This window comes from Musa acuminata, chromosome BXJ1-2 (assembly GCF_036884655.1).
Source record: "Musa acuminata AAA Group cultivar baxijiao chromosome BXJ1-2, Cavendish_Baxijiao_AAA, whole genome shotgun sequence".
NCBI lineage: Eukaryota > Viridiplantae > Streptophyta > Magnoliopsida > Zingiberales > Musaceae > Musa > Musa acuminata.
Genome location: NC_088328.1, coordinates 16,861,601 through 16,881,724, shown reverse-complemented (window position 1 = coordinate 16,881,724; position 20,124 = coordinate 16,861,601). Strand labels below are relative to the sequence as shown.

The 20,124-nt window shown below is 37.6% G+C and overlaps 3 protein-coding genes across 3 annotated transcripts; 1 reads left to right on the top strand and 2 right to left on the bottom strand.

Moving 5' to 3' along the window:
- Positions 1-1,444: 1,444 nt before the first annotated feature.
- LOC103972840 (TBC domain-containing protein C1952.17c) lies at positions 1,445-7,381 on the bottom strand. Its single transcript, XM_009387217.3, has 9 exons — positions 7,039-7,381; positions 6,853-6,945; positions 6,418-6,522; positions 6,036-6,188; positions 4,643-4,741; positions 4,438-4,566; positions 3,108-3,287; positions 1,973-2,089; positions 1,445-1,882 (listed from the first exon to the last, which is right to left on the bottom strand). The coding sequence occupies exons 1-9, from the start codon at positions 7,318-7,320 to the stop codon at positions 1,718-1,720; spliced, it is 1,323 nt and encodes a 440-aa protein (XP_009385492.2). The 5' UTR covers positions 7,321-7,381; the 3' UTR covers positions 1,445-1,717.
- Positions 7,382-9,465: 2,084 nt separating this feature from the next.
- LOC135595992 (purple acid phosphatase 15-like) lies at positions 9,466-16,073 on the top strand. Its single transcript, XM_065087603.1, has 7 exons — positions 9,466-9,962; positions 10,708-10,899; positions 11,517-11,850; positions 12,011-12,228; positions 14,528-14,718; positions 15,264-15,548; positions 15,629-16,073. Exons 1-7 carry the CDS (start codon positions 9,683-9,685, stop codon positions 15,767-15,769), a joined length of 1,641 nt encoding a protein of 546 aa, XP_064943675.1. The 5' UTR covers positions 9,466-9,682; the 3' UTR covers positions 15,770-16,073.
- A 2,075-nt stretch (positions 16,074-18,148) lies between these two features.
- Positions 18,149-20,124, bottom strand: LOC135595988 (uncharacterized). The gene is made up of 2 exons (XM_065087590.1): positions 18,742-20,124; positions 18,149-18,577 (listed from the first exon to the last, which is right to left on the bottom strand). The coding sequence occupies exon 1, from the start codon at positions 19,605-19,607 to the stop codon at positions 18,807-18,809; it is 801 nt and encodes a 266-aa protein (XP_064943662.1). The 5' UTR covers positions 19,608-20,124; the 3' UTR covers positions 18,149-18,577; positions 18,742-18,806.

Sequence of the window (20,124 nt, the reverse complement as noted above, 5' to 3'; positions counted from 1 at the left end):
AATTATTTTCATAAATATTTTAAGCATTATTTGAGAAAATAAGACAAATATATTTCCATGAGCAGTATGTGTTATTTTAAATGTGGATCAGTATAAATCAGAGTTACTACATCATGCCAAAAGCTTAGTCTTTTCTATCATTTTTATTATCGATCTTAAACACTTTGTCCCTAACCTAACGATTGGAGCTCGAGTTATCGAGTCTATAGAAACACACCTTATATTTACTTATATATTATCTCTTGTAGTTAGTTATGTTTAGCGTTTGGATCTTTATATTTTAAAAAGTTGTATTGACATCTCTGAAAATGTGAAACATGTAGGTTTATTTATTTTAACGACATCAATTTTATCGACGAAAACATAAAAATAAGACAAACTTCTTGAAGCATTATTTAAGAGTAAAAAAAAATTCTTTTTCAAAAATATTTTCATAAATATTTTGAAGAATTATTTGAGAAAATAAGACAAATATATTTCCATCGATATGACGTTATTTGTAAGAAAACAGGTGGATGGTGGACTGAGGTCCTTCGACAATCGACATGGCAGCTTTGGCAGGTGCAAACTGTATCGTAGCAGCGCGTTCAGTGTTCGTAGCCGAAGAGGCAGGGAAATGTCATAGCTGTTCTTAGGAAGAGCGTGGATGCTCGACGGAACAGTTGAATTCCTCTAATACATATGATCGAAGTTGTTTTAATAAACAAGAAAATGACTTTCTTGACAGCTCACTGGGTTTGTGTGTGTGTGTGTGTTTTTTCTCAAAATTTACCTTTTGAACTTATAACCATAAATAGAGAGGAGTAAACCATAGATAGTTCTCTGATAAAGAAACAACTTCCTTTCAAATGTCAAACTATTTTTGTGTGCTGCTGATTCTTCTCCCTTTGACATGGATTTGAGAGGTAGCAAAAGTTGGAGATAATTAGTACAAGTTTTTTTTTTTTTTTTTTGGGGTCCATTAAGTCGATTAGTGTTGCACTTTAGATAGATAGATAAATTTTTTTGTATGTGTACCAAACTTGCATGCCCTGTCGAATTCATCACAACATCATCATCATATTGAGAAATTTAGATTGTTGTTGGAAGAGGAAATAGAAACTCATCGTTCGGTTTTACTTCTGACCTACCATAATAAGACTAGCATAAATGATTTAGACCACCTAATAAAGAATACATTTGACATTACGATCTCATCCCAAAGAGTAGCAAAAACAAGACTATCAGGGTTTTATCTTTTGAGAATTGGATGATGACAATTTAGTAAAAACAAAAAAAAAACAAAAAAATTAAATTTGCAGAGAATTAATGTATGCAGTCACTATGCAAATTCGTGTTTCTTTATTTCTTTACACGCTTGAAAACAGCACCATGCAAGCAGATGTTTCTCTTGTAAACGTAAGTCAAATTACAAGTTTTTAGGCATGACAAGATTAGAATCAGATGCAATCAAAGATGCACAACAAATGCACCGATTATACTAGTATTTCTTTTAGCTTCCCCACCACAATCACATCCCATCCGGACAACTTTTGGAGGTATAAACACTGGTGTAGAACACAGAAAACACAAGGTTTTTTACTCTCATTCTAAGGTTCTAAAGAGCACAAGCAGTTAAATGCTTGCTCTCCAACAAATATTTAAGTTGTTCGACAGCTCCAGCAATTTACAAATAGATGGAATGTTAACCAACATTGGAAGAGCATGGCATCGGAACTTAACCAGCCGACGACCCACGCAGCTTATTAGCAACATAGAGAAGGTGACTGATGTTTGTTGATGGATAATTCTGCAGCAGCTTGAGGTTGGAAGTGAAATCACCAGCCAACAGACGTCTCCTAACCAGAATCAACATGGCACAACATACTCTGAGTAACGTTTCCTGCAATTACGAGGACACATTTTGTTAACCTTTGAATAATGATGGACCTCTGATCTCACAAAACGGCTCCACGAGGGAAGATGGTAATACCTGAGGACCTTCCGGATCACTTAACAGTGTATCCCAAATGTGAAGGCTGTCCGCAAAATTGAACTCTTGAGTCAAAAGCAGTGTAATCCATCTGAATGCATAAAACTGGGGATTCACCTTCAAAATTCATTTACATCACTTAGACACCGTGTTTCAGCATAACTTAATTATATGAAGAAATCAAGGCAGGCATCCAAGTCATATTAGCAGGTAACAACAGTTGAACCTCTAGAAGTTTTTACCACAAAACCACTATTTCAGAACATTTAATGTGAGAAGTTAGTCAGTGAATCCTTCTCCTTCTTCTCCAGACTGTTATGCCTTGCAATTCCCAGTGTGGTAAATAAAATCAAGGGCCTTAAGTCGTGTTTGAAACAACAGAGTGAAAACACTATGACGCCTGCCTCTAGAGACAGTACAAGGAAGACAATACAATTGACAGTGTGTGTAAACTGCTGAATAGGACAAACCTAGCTGGACCTAAGAGAACACTGACACCATAGACAAACTGGATAAAAAAGAAGAATGATAAAAAAGATAATATCGGAAGCAAAGGTTACAACAAAACAAGAAAAATAGAGAGCAGCCTAAAGAAATAGTAAAAGAGAATTGAGAAGGCAAAAAATTCAAACAATCATCTTTAATTGTTGAAAACGGTAATAACAGAGGAGATAAAGGATGAGCTAGAGGAGATAACAGACAAGGAAAGAGTGATAAATTAGAGACTACACAAATCAGAAAATGTTACAGGAGAAACCAAAATGGGTTCTTGCTTTTGTAGTCCAAAAGCACCGAGTTAGCTTAACTAAAACTTCCTCTCTACTAATACGAAGAAATTGCAAACATTTATGAAGTGGTTGATCCATGAGTATCTGATATCACTAGTTACTGAGCTGTTGGTAGATTGACATGCAGTATGGATTACTGTGTTCCACAATCAAATTGTCATTCCAGAGACAAACAGCAAAGACACACCTTTAGTCACCAAGTAGAACAAACCGTTCTGATAAAACTATCAAAATAAATTGCTATTTGAAGAAAAAGAATGAGAGATGAATAATGGAGTTAGTTTCTGGATGATACTCGAAATAATTGCAGATAGAAACACAAAAATAAATTTGGTACGTTCTCTTACTTTCGTTGTAATCTCCAGATGACGCCAAAGCTCTCCATCATGTTTCTTTAGTAGCTCTGATAGTTTGGCAATTGTAGAACGAATGCCAACTACACTATTGTCAAGCTTTTGACAGAAATTGTCCCTAAACCCACTCAGTAACTCAACAAAACAAAAGAAAGCATCTGCTTCAGCATATGCCTGCAACCAAGTATGTTAAAGTTTAAGAGACCAAAGAAAATCAAGAAAATGATTCGATGACACAAAGTAGGATTAAAATAAATGAATGTCATTGAGAAGAAAAGAAACTTTGATTGCAAAATAGTTGTTTATTTCTTCCTAGTCAAGTTTCATATAATTTACTAACAGATTTAGAAAGACAAATCAATATGTCCAGTCAGCAGACTGCGTCTGATGCACTCAGCTGTAACCTGGACCATTCTACTTAAAGAAACACACTGATGATACAGATGCATACTTATTCCCAAGTAGTATCCAACAAGAGTAATCTAATATGTAACAAACAGTACAAAATAACAATCTTGAAAGAGTAAATCAAAAAACCAGTTGATATAACCCAATTTTGTTGGTACATGAATTTTCATGCTTCAGTGTTACCTTAGAGAGGTAAGAGAACACTGCTAATCAAAAGCCGGTGCAAAAAGACCAAATATTAAATTAGGAAAAGAGAACAAGTTATAATATACATGAAGTTGTATACTCTACTTGCCAAAGGTATACCACACCCATATGAATAGCACCTCACGAAACTTCCAGATCTTTAGAAGTGATTATTATACGGATTTAACTCCTATATAACTCCAGCTCACTTTAAAGCTAAAATGACTACCTAGGCAGCTGTCCACACATTTAAGTCAACCATTATACTATTTCAAATACATAGACAATTAATAGATGTTAAGAAGGGTCCATAACATGCAAAATAGCAATGGTCTGTACTCAACACAATTGAATCTTCAATATAATTGGTGATGAAATACATGTGGAAGTAGAATACCTCATACTGTAGTGGACTGAAGATACCAGAATTTTCACTCTAAACTCGATATAACTTATATGAGTTGACCACAATTAACTGCCTGTATAATAGATTCTACCGAAATAATACATGAAGTTTGTACACTGTTGAATGAATATTTGAGATAGTTCCAGAATGGACCATAAAGCCTGAAACTGGCAGTTCACTTGAATACGATGAGATCCAGTGATGAATAAAAGTATTTTGCTGCTTAAGGGGAATAACCTATGGTAATCTAGCAGTATTCATTTCAAGAAACATGAAGCAATTATTTTGTAAAGAGTGACACACTAGGAGTTTCATAACACATACAGCATTATTTTGATCTGGATCATTTCTGAACACATAGAAAAGAGGTGCTAAGACTTCATTCATCCCTTGTACATATCTTATTCCCGGATTCAACTTTGCAAAGATAATCAGTATGTGCCTCAAGGCCTCCTGGAATTAATAGAAATTAATTCATTAGTCTAAACAAGTTAAGAAAAGTGACTCTTCATTAACTAAAAAGGCTTGCCTGATTAGACTTTGCAAGGGATGTATCCCCGCTGAAAAAATGCATGTCAGGATGAGTGCGCTTTACATCTCGATCAATCTGTTCTATAGTCTCTGTATCCTGAAATTAGATGACATATTAGAATTAGATTTACATCCAACTATTTGTAAAAGAAAATTGGAACAAAATAATAAAGCATAACAGCATGTGGCAACTTTTATGGGGCACCCTAGTTCTGTCATTTCTACAGAATTAGTCCATGACTAAATGCCAATAGCTTATAGAGCAATGTTATCATGATGTAGACATGACCATCACTATATAACTCAGGTAAACGTCAGATCGCATTAACCCCATAAACAACCAACAATTAATTAGAACTTATAAAACAACACTCCAGAGAAATATTGTTTCAGACTTGCCGCTTCACCTTGCTGAACATTTGGTACCAAAACACATGTTAAAGAAATAAAAACATTTTTGCTCAAGAAAGATTTTGCCTTTCCTTAGTTCTCTAGGAACTTATTATTATTTGGCAAAAAGATGTTTACATATGAAAGTTTACAAGAAAACAACATGTCACATTCTTATGCAGTAACATCAGGATCTTCCATATTCTAGGTTTATGAAAATGGATATCCTGACAAAAGCTCAGCTTTTAACTCTAATGAACTCGTTTGAGAAATACATAAGCCTCAGGTGGCTCTTAGCATCAACTTTTTTGTTACCGTCACATGATTCCTCTGTATGCAAGCTGAATATTTCTCACAAAAGTCAGGTCATGTGCGAGTAGTTCCAATTGAGTTCATAAGCCAAAGAAGTCCACCGAATAGCCAGTTCAGTGATTAAAAATTATTCATTCATTTAACCAAAGTTAGGTTGTGTGAAGGTTCTTCCAATTGAGTTCATAAGCCAAAGAAGTCCCTGAATTGTGATTAATACTCTATGATGTTTTGACTTTTGTAATCTTGAACATATGGTTCATGCCTAAAAGAGTGTAATAAGGTGGTTGATCACCAAATGAGAGCAGGCAGGATTCCTTTGTTTTTTTCTTTTTTTAAGATAGACTTCCATCTATTCTAGAGTTCCATACAAGGTTTATTTTTTATAGCATTTTGCAATTCAATTTAACCCCAAAGAAGCATTAGACTATTTTATCCAATCTACATACTTATATGCATTAATTTTCAATAGCCGAAAGTCACACTCATGCATGCAAAATCACAGCTAGTTGATGATACAAAAGGATCCTTGAAAACTTGATTACAGAACACTAAAGTGAAAACTCTCAAGATAAACTATCCATGTCAACACTCATATTTCCACTTGAGAACAAGACTGGAACAAAAGTATAAAGGATCAACTTCATCTAACCAATCACAACAGCAGGTTCTGTCGGAGCCAAATGCCTTACCTGGAAGAACTGATTCCATACACTGGTCTTCCCCAGGCTCAAAGGATGCTCATCATGTGTTATTTCAGATCTCATCAGAAAGCCACAACCTCCACTTTCCATCCCTCCATTTTTGTGGCCAGTAGATTCTTCCAACTTTCGTGCCATTTCTGACTGACTAACAAAACAAATCTATCAAAAATTCCTGATGCAACCATGAAAAACAAACACCAAAGCAATCATAGTTCTAAACTTCCTTTCATTATCAGAAATTTCCATGAGCCACATACATCTCAGATATCAAGAAGTAAACCAGCAATCTTGAGGCCGATAGGTCCATCGATATCGAGTTCATAATCTCAACAAATAAATAGCGAATTAAAGGATCCTCAAGAAGACTTACGGGGTTCACCAAAAACTCCTCCTTAAAATCCTTGTACTGAGCCCGCTTCCTGTCTAATTCTTGCACCCAGAACTCATGATCGTTTGGCAAATAACCTAGGAGAAGCTGTTCAGCACCATGTAAAAAGATGCAACTTCAAGAACATGAAAATGAAAAGATTGAATCTATCTGAATAAATGACAGTGCATTACCAACTAACAGATTTTTTAAGAGCAAAATAAGCATGAGAAATCATATAAAAATAATAGTATCCAAGTAAGAACGAAACATGTGACCTAAATGTTCAAAGTGTTCCAGAACCTCAGCTTTCCGTTTCTGACTAATTAGGGGAATCCAACCAAAATCCAACTTTTGAGGGGAATCAAGCATAAGAAATCATCAGATTTACAACACAGTAAACTAAGAATGTGGCAAAAGTATGAATTATTTTGGGACCTTCCATATTGTCGACCGAATTCCAGCTCCATCCGGAATGCCCTGCGAGGCCAACCTCCTCAATTCTCCAATATTTACAACCTTCTTCGATATCTGAACACGAATTCGACACCCATAAGCAAATCCTAACCGAAAAGAATCGAGATCAAAGCAAACAGCAACAACAAGAGAAGATGTATGTTCTACTTCGGCTAAGAGCTGGGACTGGCGGGAGACCTCCTCCTGAGCCAACCGCGAAGGGCTCGGATCCTCCGGCGGAGTTCCGCTAGAGGGCCTCGGGGCCTCCACCGGAGCGGGAGGTGGCCGGGAGGGCGGCGGAGGCTCGGGGATCGGAGCTCGGGTGGGGGCTTCCGGCATGGGAGCCGGCGGCGAGCGGGGGAAACGATCGACGGGACACGGGGCGGCAGAGGCGGAGGATGATGACCAGAGCGAGCTGTTGAGCCACTCAGGGACGCCTTTCTTCCCCATTGCCTTGGCGTTTCCCCTGCCGTTTCACGGCGCGGCGGCGACCATCGGGAGCGTTCCGAGGTCCGTCTATATACCCAAGAACCGAGAGGAGGGCATTCTTGTAAATAAGTCCTTACAAAGAGATGCGTGGCGCGTTTTGGTTCGCTGAAAAAGCTGTTCGCTGCGGAAAAAGAGCAACTCACGCGGAGGTCACGTGGCTTTCCCTGCCTAAACAGAGGATATTGTTTTCCACTCAATGGCTTTATTTATATTTAGGGATGGTGGGTTATCCCTTTGGTATTTGGATTTATCTAAATTATTTATTTAAACCACAATTATATTTTAATTAGGATTGAGATAAATTTTGATTAAAAAATAGTAAACCTAAATTGATTTGAACGGAGGGATAGATATTTTAATACGAGAATTATCTATTATCATCCTTTTTTTTATTTTTAGTAAAAATAGGAGCCAATGAATTGAGATACTAAAAATCCTTATAACATAATTTTTACTAATACATAAGGTCTTGAACCCTTAACCTTTATAAGTGAATTTGATATATCAATTATCATATCAATTTTCTTAAAAAATTTATGGAATGAGAATTAAAATCATCAACCTTCAATAAATATTATATATAATCTGATACATCACTACCAATTTTAGATATTTATCATTATATTATTAAATAATAATAATAATAACAATAATATCTTGACACTCTCATGAACTTATGGAATCTATTTCTAACATATTTAGAACCTGGCAAAACTTTCATTCATTTTCTTAGTGTCATTTGGAGCTTACTAAAAATTTTCTTAGAGTAATAAACATAACTTTAAGGGGTGTTGGTGGTAAAGATGTACATATGATGAAAGTTACTTTGCAATGCTAAATACATTTATCAATATCTTCTTACTAATTCCAAGTGCATTTGGGTTAAGGTGATTAAAGCCAAATATGATATTATTAATCCTCGGGACACTAGGTCTAATGTTACAATGAGCTTATCTAGTCTTGTTGGCATTTGAAAATTTACTATATGGTTTTATGAAGTTTGTTGGAAGGGTTGAACTTTAATAATTAAATTTTTTTATATTTCTTTTGTTACAAATATATATTTACAAATAATAGCCAATGAGATAAATGCTTTTGGTTTAATAAATTTTGAGAAATAAAAATTGTAATATTGACTTTATCTCTTGATCAGTGTGAAGCTTTTTTGGTTTTGGAAATCAAATTTTCGAGAAATTGCTTTTGACCAAATCAGCTTTTCCTTTAGGATAAAATATTTTTGTTGGAAGTTTTCAGTTCCTATCTCAACTTGAAATTTGCAATTAATTTCTTTTGTCCAGGAGTCTATTCTACATTGCTTCTTTCAGAATACATTTTCTTCTTCTCTTTAAATGATTCTCCAACAACAATCGGGCATTCATTTCCCACCCTTTGTATGTGTATACATACATATATACATATATATATATATATTTATTTATTTATTTATTTATTGGAATGTCACTCGAACGTTTTAATTGATGATTTGATGTAAGACACTTGTTATGGCAACGTTGAGTCTTAAAAAGATGAAAATATTGTAAAATTCGTTTTCTTTTGTGGAATACCGGTGGCGTTGTGCTGATGTGCCGATGTTGACTTCTTGCGCTATGAGTTGATCCTTTGGGATTGAGTTTGCTTGGGTGACGCACTAAGCAACAGGCGTTGGAAGGAACATGACGGATACAGAGCAAATACTTTCTTTGAATGGGACTCACATGATGGTGGAGTCATAATTACGACTCCATATTATTATTAATCGGAGGTTGACGGAGCTCTTAGATAGATAGCGAGGAGGTAAAGAGTTTGCGCAACAAAAGATTGGTATATCCATTGAATCAACCAGAGATCATATAGTTTCTCTAATTAATAATCGGAGATCATATATTACCAATAACAGCTTGCATCGAGAGAATGTTATTATGAATAGATTCTCGAATTATTAATTTGTTAAAAAAATTTCATACGAAGATGGCGACGTGAATATTATTTATTATGAATATTATTTTTATTATAATAATAATAATAATGAATTATGTAGTAGACACCAATGATTGCTTAAAATATGGAACCCCATTCGAACCTTAGAACGGAATGCCGGCATGCTTCCAAGCAACGGTTGGATTCGTATCGGCGGAGACGACACGCGACAAACGAACTGCCATCCTTCGCCTCCTCCGCCTCTCTCTCTCTCTCTCTTTCTCTACAGGTGTGAAAGAGAGAGAGAAAGCGAAGGAGCGTCAAACCTCCTCTCATCGGTTCACTATAACCCTAATGCTTTGGACGCCCGGAGGCTCAATCCCTACCGAGGAACCGGACCGGGGGGATGGGGAATCGAGCGCCTCTCCCTCTCGTGGTGGCGACCATCTCGCTGCTGTTGTGGAGCATCGCCGGGCTCCGCGGCGGCCGGAGGATCCCGACGACGTTGGATGGCCCCTTCGAACCCGTCACGGTGCCGCTCGACGGTAGGGTGGCTCGGGGGCACGCCGTCGACCTGCCCGCCTCCGATTTTAGGTTGCAGAGGAAGGTGACGGAGTTGGAACCGGAGCAGATCTCCGTCTCCCTCTCCGCCACTGAGGACTCCGTCTGGATCTCATGGGTTACAGGTCGTCTTTCCTCTTCTCTTCTTGCCAAAGTTTGCATCAAGTTTCTCCTTTTTAACAAGTTCGCTTTAAACAAGGACTTCTATCGAGTGATTGAAATGCTTATTTAATTGTTGGTCGAGAGTTGTTGCCCTTCTTTGGTGTTGTTTTGTAAGATTATGTACAAGCTGTGAAGGATAACGGATAGCGAGTAGAGAGCTTAGGATTGTGTTGTTCCAGATTTCTTCTTCGCTTCATGCATGTGCTAGAATTGAGCTTGAGATGACCGGTGGGATGCTTCTGTTTCGGAACCTTGAAGTTGTCAACTTGAATTATCCATACTTTCCCTTCTTCACCCTGCATGGTTGCCTGAGTGGATCAAAAGTGTGAAAGGCCTCTGTATAGTTATGGTAGCTATTCTATCTCTCTCTGTCTGTGTGCGGTTGTGAATGATTAAGCAACTTTTTTCTCGCCTTTGGAAATTTCATATCACTGTTGGCTATGATTTTAGTAGAACAGCCTTCAAAAGGTGATGAAGGTTTAATATACTTCTGTTTTCCTTTGTTTTTGTATTTCATTAGGAATGGTTTTCCATTGAGTAAGAATTTGCATCACTTTTTCTCTTGTGCATGTTGTCCTTTGGTCATGTAAAACATAGGTTTGTTGGGTTGCCGAGCATGTATTCATCTTGCACTCCACCGTGGTTCTGGTTTCTTGTGATTGAGTCTTGATATGTTGCCTAAGGACTGTATTTGGTGTTGCATTGCAGGGGAGTTTCAAATTGGCAAAGACATTGAGCCATTGGATCCTACTAGTGTGGCTAGTGTTGTTCGTTATGGGAATTCAAAGAAATTATTAATGTATGAAGCTACCGGCTATTCTCTCATTTATAATCAGCTTTATCCATTTGAAGGCCTCCAAAATTACACTTCTGGGATTATTCATCATGTTCTACTCGATGGTATGCTGTTTTCATTCTTATTTTAGATGATCTGGTTCAGTTTCACTCATATTTGTTAATTGTGGTTGTCAGATGGCTTCTCAGGCTCTTGGCTCCTTTTGTCTACTTTTGTCAAATATGCTTGTACAAAATAGTTGTAGATTGTTTTGTTTGGTAAAATTTTTTAGTTCTGGGAAGTTGGAGGTTGGCATTTTCATTCCAGTACTCTTAATGACATGGATATATATTTAGTGGGCTAGGTGATGTTTAAACTTGTGTTCCATTTTTTGCTTGGAATTCTTTTTTTTTATTGTCTTGTTATGGCTTTAGGCACACTCATTCACTTGCTCTCTCTCTCTCTCTCTCTCTCTCTCTCTCTCTCTCTCTCTCTCTCACACACACACACACACACACAATCAATCAATTTCGTATATGTGTATTATACATAGTTCTTCATTGACGCTAGTAGGTAAGAAAGTGCTTAAATTTCAGTAGATATCAAATATTTAACCATGTATTTAGTGAAATCTTACTCATTGGTGGTAATGCCAATGTGGGATATATTCCAATACCATCACTGGATCTTTTGCTAGTTTGTACATTTCTCTAATCTTGCTGCTAAATAATTTCCTTGGCAGATCTGAGACCAGGGACAAAATATTACTACCAATGTGGAGACCCATCAATACCAGCTATGAGTGCTGTCCATGTTTTCCGCACCATGCCTGCTTCAGGTCCTAAGAGATACCCAAAGCGGATAGCTGTTATTGGCGATCTGGGTCTAACGTACAATAGTACATCCACAGTGGATCATATGGCAAGTAACAAGCCGGATCTAATTCTTTTGGTTGGTGATGTTACTTATGCAAACTTATATCTGACAAATGGGACTGGATCAGACTGCTATTCCTGTTCATTTCCTGAAACACCAATACACGAGACCTTTCAGCCTCGTTGGGACTACTGGGGAAGGTTTGTACATTTGTCTTAAGAATCTCTATTGATTTATTCTTGCATATATCAAGTCTGGAGATAAGGTCTTCATTAGACAACTTGAATCCATAATATCTTTCACTATTAGCATGATTGGTTATCATTTCATGTGTCACTGAAATTGGAGGTCTCTCTGCAGATACATGGAGCCTGTGATTTCAGAAATTCCAATAATGGTGGTTGAAGGAAACCATGAGATAGAACAGCAGGCTGAAAATAAGGCCTTTGTGTCTTACAGCTCTAGATTTGCATTTCCATCCGAAGAAAGTGAATCATTTTCTACATTTTACTATTCATTCAATGCTGGGGGAATACATTTCATTATGCTTGGGGCCTACATTTCCTATAACAAGTCAGGTTAGTTTGTTGTCTGCTTGTTCCTCTTTGATCACTACCAGATCTTTAGTAGTTTGGTTCCATCTTTGGTATCCACATGAAGGTGTTTGTGAATTTAGGTTATTCTTTTAGTTCTTACTTCCCACATTAATTATTGATTTTCTTAAAATGTGTATGCACCATCCTGATTTCTGTCTAGTATTTTCTATTTCATGTAGCACAAATTGGGGAAAAGTCCTGTCTAAAACTTTTATCAAGGAAATTGAAGTATAAGGTGTTATGGGCAGTATGTACTGGTACGTTATATTATCGAGATATACCAATCAGTATAGATTGATAAGAGATCAGTAGAGGTCAGTACCAAACCATTGCAGGTTGGTATATGTCAATCAGTCTTATGCATCGTCTGGTGCACACCAATTTGCAAGACTGAATTCAGTGTTCTTGGCTTATTCAATGGTACAAGGTCTGGGACATATCATTACATAAGACTAGCAATGAGAATATTTTAGACAAAATTATAATTATTCAATGGTACAAGGTCAGTACCAAACCATTGCAGGTTGGTATATGTCAATCAGTCTTATGCATCGTCTGGTGCACACCAATTTGCAAGACTGAATTCAGTGTTCTTGGCTTATTCAATGGTACAAGGTCTGGGACATATCATTACATAAGACTAGCAATGAGAATATTTTAGACAAAATTATAATTTTAGATATTGGTGCCTGTTAACCCTCCAGGCCCTATCCCAGCAACATGGTTTTAGGTTTCTTTGACTGGATTGCATTGCTTTTGAAGCTTGATATTATTGAGTAAGAATCATTGGGCTTGTGTATTGCTTTTAACTGATTTTTGATGTACTGTGATGGATTTGCTTGACTCAGCAAGTTATATGTTGTCCTTTACTCCTTTATATGACACTATGCTGAGTATACGTTACTATGATCCTAGATGAGATCTTGTGATTGTAATATATACAATAGATGATAAAATTTGCTAAAAACCAAAATAAAATTTAGAAAAAAAAAAGAATTTTTATTGGTGAAGTGTCATGTTGAGTGTATGGACACTTGACACACAGTGTTGATATTATATCATTCCAATGAGGGATCTCTTTAGGGTAGGCTATATGCAATACAACAGTCCTCGAAATAAAGAATGAGAACAAACAATGAAGATACGAGGATCACATGCCGAATTTTTTAATTCAAGAACTGATAGTCATAAATCGTATCCTTGTTTTGCAAGAGCTCATTTTTATGTGCAAGAGCTCATTTCTATGTGTCTTCTGTAAGTTCTGCCCTTCCAAATGCCTCAAAAGAATTTCTATTACTATAAATCTATGCATAATCAGGTCACAGTTCTCCTAAAAGCTTCAGTAGTCATTCCAGTGATCCTAAATTTTCTCTTGAAAGTCCTTTCAAACATTCTTTGAGAAGGGAATTCTAGTTGGAATTGGTCATTAATCTCCAATAGTTGACAACTGTAAATTAGTATTGTTTTCATCTTGAACTGATATCTTGCTAAATGATGACCTTTACTTTCTTTGGGGCTGCTATAATTAACAAAAGCAACAAACAATTCTTTTTCTAACAAATCTACAGGAGGCATCCATATAATATGGACTCAACAAAAGAAAATCATTGAGTTGAATCATAGCAAACCTTGTGAAGAAAGAGATGTAGGTTGGTTGCCATTGTTGAATATATATAGTTGTTTCATACAATATGAGAAGATAACAGGTATTGCAAGAAGACAGATTATGCGAGTATCATCAAGCCATTTGTCTCATTAAATCTGATACACCTCTCTATATAACTCAAATATAATCCACACTAGCAAAAATTTTCAACACCATGCATTCTACTCTTAAAGAATGAACACCTACAATGGAGAGTGGACCTGTTCACTTTACATCCACAGAAGTCCTTCACCAAAGACATCCATGGCAAACTGGAGGATGAAAATATGTCATCGACATTTGCCCAAAAATCCACAAGGCTTAGTCTTTTAATGAACGACTTGGAAAGTCAGGCTGACTTATAGAATGTGATCAGCGTCATGTAAGGAACCGGATGTTCTATAATTCCTACTGGATTTTTTTCCATTGGAGAATTGACTGAAAACAAATTATCCATTTTGTGCTAAGCTTGTTAGTCTGAATTGTAAGATCCCACAAAGTGACATTGTGACAATCTGGATAGGCATTCAGTCACGATGCTTCCCAGAATGTTGCAGCATCCCCTTAGTTCAATTTGTCTAATTGAACTTCCTTATGATGACAGTTTCTTAAGTAATACATTATTGCATATTTCAGGTGAACAATACAAGTGGTTGGAAAGAGACCTGGAAATGGTTGACCGAACAGTGACACCATGGCTGATAGCTACTTGGCATCCACCTTGGTACAGCACATATAAAGCTCATTATAGAGAAGCCGAGTGTATGAGGGTGGAAATGGAGGAACTACTTTACTCTTATGGTGTTGACATTGTGTTCAATGGTCATGTAAGCCTCTGTTGCTTTTGTCTATGCTTGGACTGTTCAAACAGTCGATATGGTTTTTATCAAAGGAAAAAAACCAAGAGTTAATAGATAACAAAACAATTGGCCGGTACGACTTGAATTCCTTGGAGAGTTGATGAGTCGTAAATACGATCTGACGTAATGGCTATAAGATCAGATAAGAATTTTTAAGCGATAAAGGAACTATTATCAGCATTTAAACAATAACCCAAGTTGAGCATCACACCTTTTCAATTTGTTTTGTTATAGCTGTCATCAGTTGCATTACTTTGTTTTGAGAATTGTAACATGAAGTTTTATTTAACCTGAACATGTGGACATTTAGGAGAAAAAATGTGCTGTCACTTAAATCTTGATTTGAAAATATAATATCAATTTTGATTTTGCTTCCCAATCTTTTTCAAAGAGTGTTAATTATTTTATTATTTAAAGTTTTAAACAATCTCTTGTACTGCTCTTTCTCTCATATTTTGTTAAAATTTGAATCACTAACATCCTTTTACCTTGTTCATCTCCTGAGCTGTTAGGTTCATGCCTATGAACGATCAAACCGGGTGTACAACTATTCATTGGACCCATGCGGTCCGGTCTATATCACAGTAGGAGATGGTGGCAACCGTGAGAAGATGGCAGTCAACCATGCAGATGATCCTGGTGGATGTCCAGATCCACTAACCACACCTGACGAGTACATGGGTGGATTCTGCGCATTCAACTTCACTTCAGGCCCAGCTGCAGGCAAGTTCTGCTGGGACCGTCAGCCTGAGTATAGTGCTTATAGAGAAAGTAGCTTTGGTCATGGGATCCTAGAGGTAAAGAGCTCCTTACCTTCATCCCCACTCTTTTTACTTTTCGTCTAGTAACAGATCTTTAACCTGTAAATTGCTTGCAGGTGAAGAATGAGACACATGCTTTGTGGACATGGCACCGCAATCAGGATCTTTACAACAGTACTGGAGATGAGATTTATATAGTTCGGCAGCCTGACAAGTGCCCTACCAAACCAATCACCTTTCAGAACACATATATTTAGCAGAGGCCTCCAGCATGTTGTATTGAAAGATAAGTGTATCCTTTCAAGTTAGGCAGATTCATCACCATGTTTCCAGATCGATGAAGTTATATGAGTTATACTTGCACTGAAAGATCATACATTTGCAAGAGTTATACATTTCCAGATCGATGAAGTCTACTGGACAAAGAATAATTGGAAAATGAATGTGAATTCTTGAAAACGTTTGAGCATATCAGCTGCAGGAGCAGCAGTTGGGTGGATGATGAACCTGTTGACAGGTGCTACTACCATGAACTGATTCCTATTCTCTTTGTTTGCTTGTTGATCTAATTTTGCTGGATGGAGTGGCATGCATATGTTTTAGTTCAGGATCATGCAGAAGGCATGTAACCCAACCTCACTTGACCCCAGACATCCAGATCTCACCGGGGAAACTATGAATCCTGCTTGGATTCAGCACTCTGTCGTAGAAAGTTAAATAATAGTGGTAGGCTTAGTAATTATAGATTTGTTATTAAATCAAAGGGAATAAAGAAAAAAAAAACTTTGAAAGAATATGAAAATAGGTGAGAATGTAGGGGACTTAAATTGAAGATAGAATCAGATGGGAGACGAGTGTTTCAAGATTAAATTAGTTTGTTACTTGAAATTGTAATATAATTAATAAAAAGCCATAGAGAGAAAAAAAAAAAAAAAAAAGTAGAGATTTGTACATTCTAAAAAAAAGCTTATGATAGAGTTCTCAGATAATTATGAAGGTGTGTTTTAGAAAATAGATGTATTGGTTAATTATATTGATGTTATAAAAATATATACATTAGTACATGGATTAGCATTGGAACCGTAGGTAGGGAATGTGTTTTGTAGGTTATTTATTTATTATATCAGGGTTCAATCTCAAGTATTTATTTTTTTTAATATTAGTAATGGATGAACTTATGATAATACATTTTATCTGTTTAGAAAAAAAAATTAAAATGATATAGACATGTGAAGGAAGATTTTATAGATGTTGTAATTGGTATTAGTGATATAAGGAGATATAGAGAAAGATTTAATAAGTAAATACTTGTAATTTAACTAAGATAATTATTTTGTACAACCTAATTATGGATGATTGTTGGTAGTTGTCTAGACGTATATGATTGTGTGTTGTGAGTTCACAAGCCTATTAGTAGATTCCTCTTCAATGTACTATGAATCCTTGGCCAAAATATTGAGATCATAAAAGCAGAAGCCCAAAGAAAATAAAAGCTGCAGAAAGGATAGAGCAAAGCTAAAAGAATGTAGAAGGTGCAGAGATGTTCACAACCATAGTTTGTGTGCGTTGATTCCATTGGAAATTACTGATGCTAGTGTATCGCATAATGAGATCTATAGTAATTCAAATTTAGGTGCCTATTTATTGAGCCCTAAGCATCGGATCGTGAAATCGTAGTCGCAAACTTCGACCCTTAAAAAGTGGGACTAATTACGTATTAATTACCTCATGTATTTGGAAAAAATTATATTATAATTTATATAGTTTTAAAAATAAAATAAATAGTATCATTCATCCTAATGTCGTCAGTTGCATTCAACTAAAACATAACATGTGACATGGATTGATACGAAAGAGAGAAAAATAATAATTTTAATATTTCTTTCGCTTTCAAAGACTTCACCGAATTAAACCATTATAATTATAATAAAAATATTATAACTCAGTTTTAATTAATTAAAATTTTCATTAAAAAATAAATATTAAGTTATCAGTTTGGAGATATTATAACATCATTAATATGCGAATTTGAATGGTTTCCGAAGAACATTCCGAAGGTCTTCTTTACATATTTCAAAATAAATCATGATAAAAATTTTATTTTTTTTCCACTTTGTCTTAAATTTAGGTCTAAATATTTAAAAAATCTTATTTATAATAATTTATTATGAAGGAAAGATAATAAAAAATAATGAGACGTTATCTAGCAACATTGTTTTTTCATTTTAATGGAGTTTAAGAATTTTTGGTTCGGTGATAAAAAAAAACATTTGTAATTCCATTCACTGTAGATCAAAAACATTATAATTCTATTAGAATATATTGTAAACAATAAATACTATAATTTTATTTACAAGTGCTAGATTAATTTAGCTTTAATTGGATTTCAATAAGAAATCACTTTTTGAAGAGTATTTTGATTATTTTTTCAGAGCTTCGTTCTAATAAATACATAAATGAGAATGTGTTAACTAGCCCGGTTAGTTTATCGAAAGGTCCTGAGCTCAAATTTCATATTCGTTTTTTATCTTTTAAAATAAATATGATAAAAAAAAATTAAAACTAATATATATATATATATATATATATTTCAGAAAATTACTCACTATTTAATTCTGTACAGTGAGTACTCCACATACTCAAAATCTAGCTGACCTTTAAATAGTTGGGAACAGAACGGTTTTTTGTGTGGTTCTGATGAACAACTAACTCTGTATATAGTTCTCGGAGGTAGTCTTCTTCTTCTTCTTCTTCTTCTTCTTGGGGTAAGAAGAAAGCTGTGCTGCCATCGCTTTCCAGCCAGTTGCTGAAGAGAGCCAAAACACAAAGTAGCCCCACCATTTGCTTGGGAAACACCATCACATGTTCACATTAGATCCGGACAGGCATGTAACATGGCAACACCAGCAGCGTCCCACTCGAACATATGGTTGTCCTCTTTTGGTTCTCCAAAGAGTGCTTAGACCCCAATAATCTCTAAACCATTCTGATGGGGATCGAAAACAAAACTGCCGTGCTTTTTTGCTACCATCTGCACTGCTCCCGAGAGAGGAGACTATGGATAGCTACAGAGACGAGTTCTTACATTGGTGTTCAACAACGTTCAATTTATCAATCACTCATCACTAACATTTAGCAGCATCAAATTTGACGATAATTTCTAATAATTATATTATCACAAAGCGAGGAGCAATTACCAGAGATGTTGAGGTGGAGGAGGAGCAATTACCAGAGATGTTGAGGTGGAGGTGGCGGCGGCGGCGGCGGCACAGAGATGAAGAAGGGGAGTGGGCACTAGAAGATGTCGAGGATCTCCAGGATGAAGCCATTGCAGAGGGGGCAGCTGCCCCGGCTCAGCCAAAGCTCCCGCGAGCACAGCCGGCAGAAGGTGTGGCCGCAAGGGATGAACGCCGCCCCCTTGTGCCGCACCATGCACACACAGCACACGTACAACATGCCCCCTCCCCGGCCCATTGCTTCCTCCGCCGCCACCTCGTCTTCCTCCTCGCTCCTGCTTCCATCCCATTGCCTGTCGGTCTGCTCCAGTAAAGCCATTAGCGACACCCTCTCCGGCTGCTCCTCGGAGTTCTCGCGGCCGTTGATTTCGTCGCTTCCTCCTCCATTGACCGAGGGCGGTTCGGCTGCTGTGGACATGGTCGTAGGTTCTGGGACGCCCGGCTCCGAGTTCTCAACGGAGACCGAGCGGGAAACAGAGCGTGCGAGGTCGGGGTTGGGACGGGTGGAGGCGACGAGCTCAGGGTCCAAGGTCGGGTGACTTTGGCCGGAGGACGCCGCCTCCCAGGCGGCGCCGGCAGGGCGGAGGCGGTCTCTTAACGATCTCCAAGTGCTGCCGTTGCTGGAAATACCACCGGCGATGATCCCATTCCCCTCGTGCTCCCGCTGGATGATGTCGAGCAGCGTCCTTCCGCCGCCTGAGGCCACGGAGCCCTCCCTCCCCTCGCACGGCCCGCGCCGGAAGAGGCGTGTCTCGTCCTCGTCCCGAACGTTGAGAAGGTCTCGGAGATTGGAGGAATCGCCGACGGATAGCTGCTCCGACAGCGTCACGCTACGCCGCCGCAGCTGCCTTCCTTCCATACCAAGATCCAATTTTTACCCCAAAAAGCCCCAAAAAGTTCGTCCCTGAAGCTACTTTCAGCAAAGACGCCGCAAAAATCTACGACAAGAACCCAGCGATTGAGCACGCGAACCGGGAATCAGGACTCCTGGATCCATAAAGGTCGCATCGTTTCTGAATCCGTTCGTGGGCGAAGATTTCCAACACCAATCGAACAGGCACGGAATCCTTTTCCTTCACCAAACTGAATAGCTTCCAAAAAGATCGCCCTTTTCATTATCCAACACCGGAGAACCTCACCACAGAGACAGGAGATGCGTTATCGACAGTGGCCTGGACGAGCTGTTATTCCACTTCAATTCCCTGCCTCCTCTATCCTCCGCTCACTTCTCCCTCACGCGCCGCAGACGAGACAGAGGCGGATATCTCTCTCTCTCTTTCTCGGCTGTGGGTGGTGTGGTGGTGGAGACAGGAGAAACCTGTCGGGGATGTGAAACGGGGAAACGGGTCCTTCTCTATCGGTTGTGCCTGCTGGTG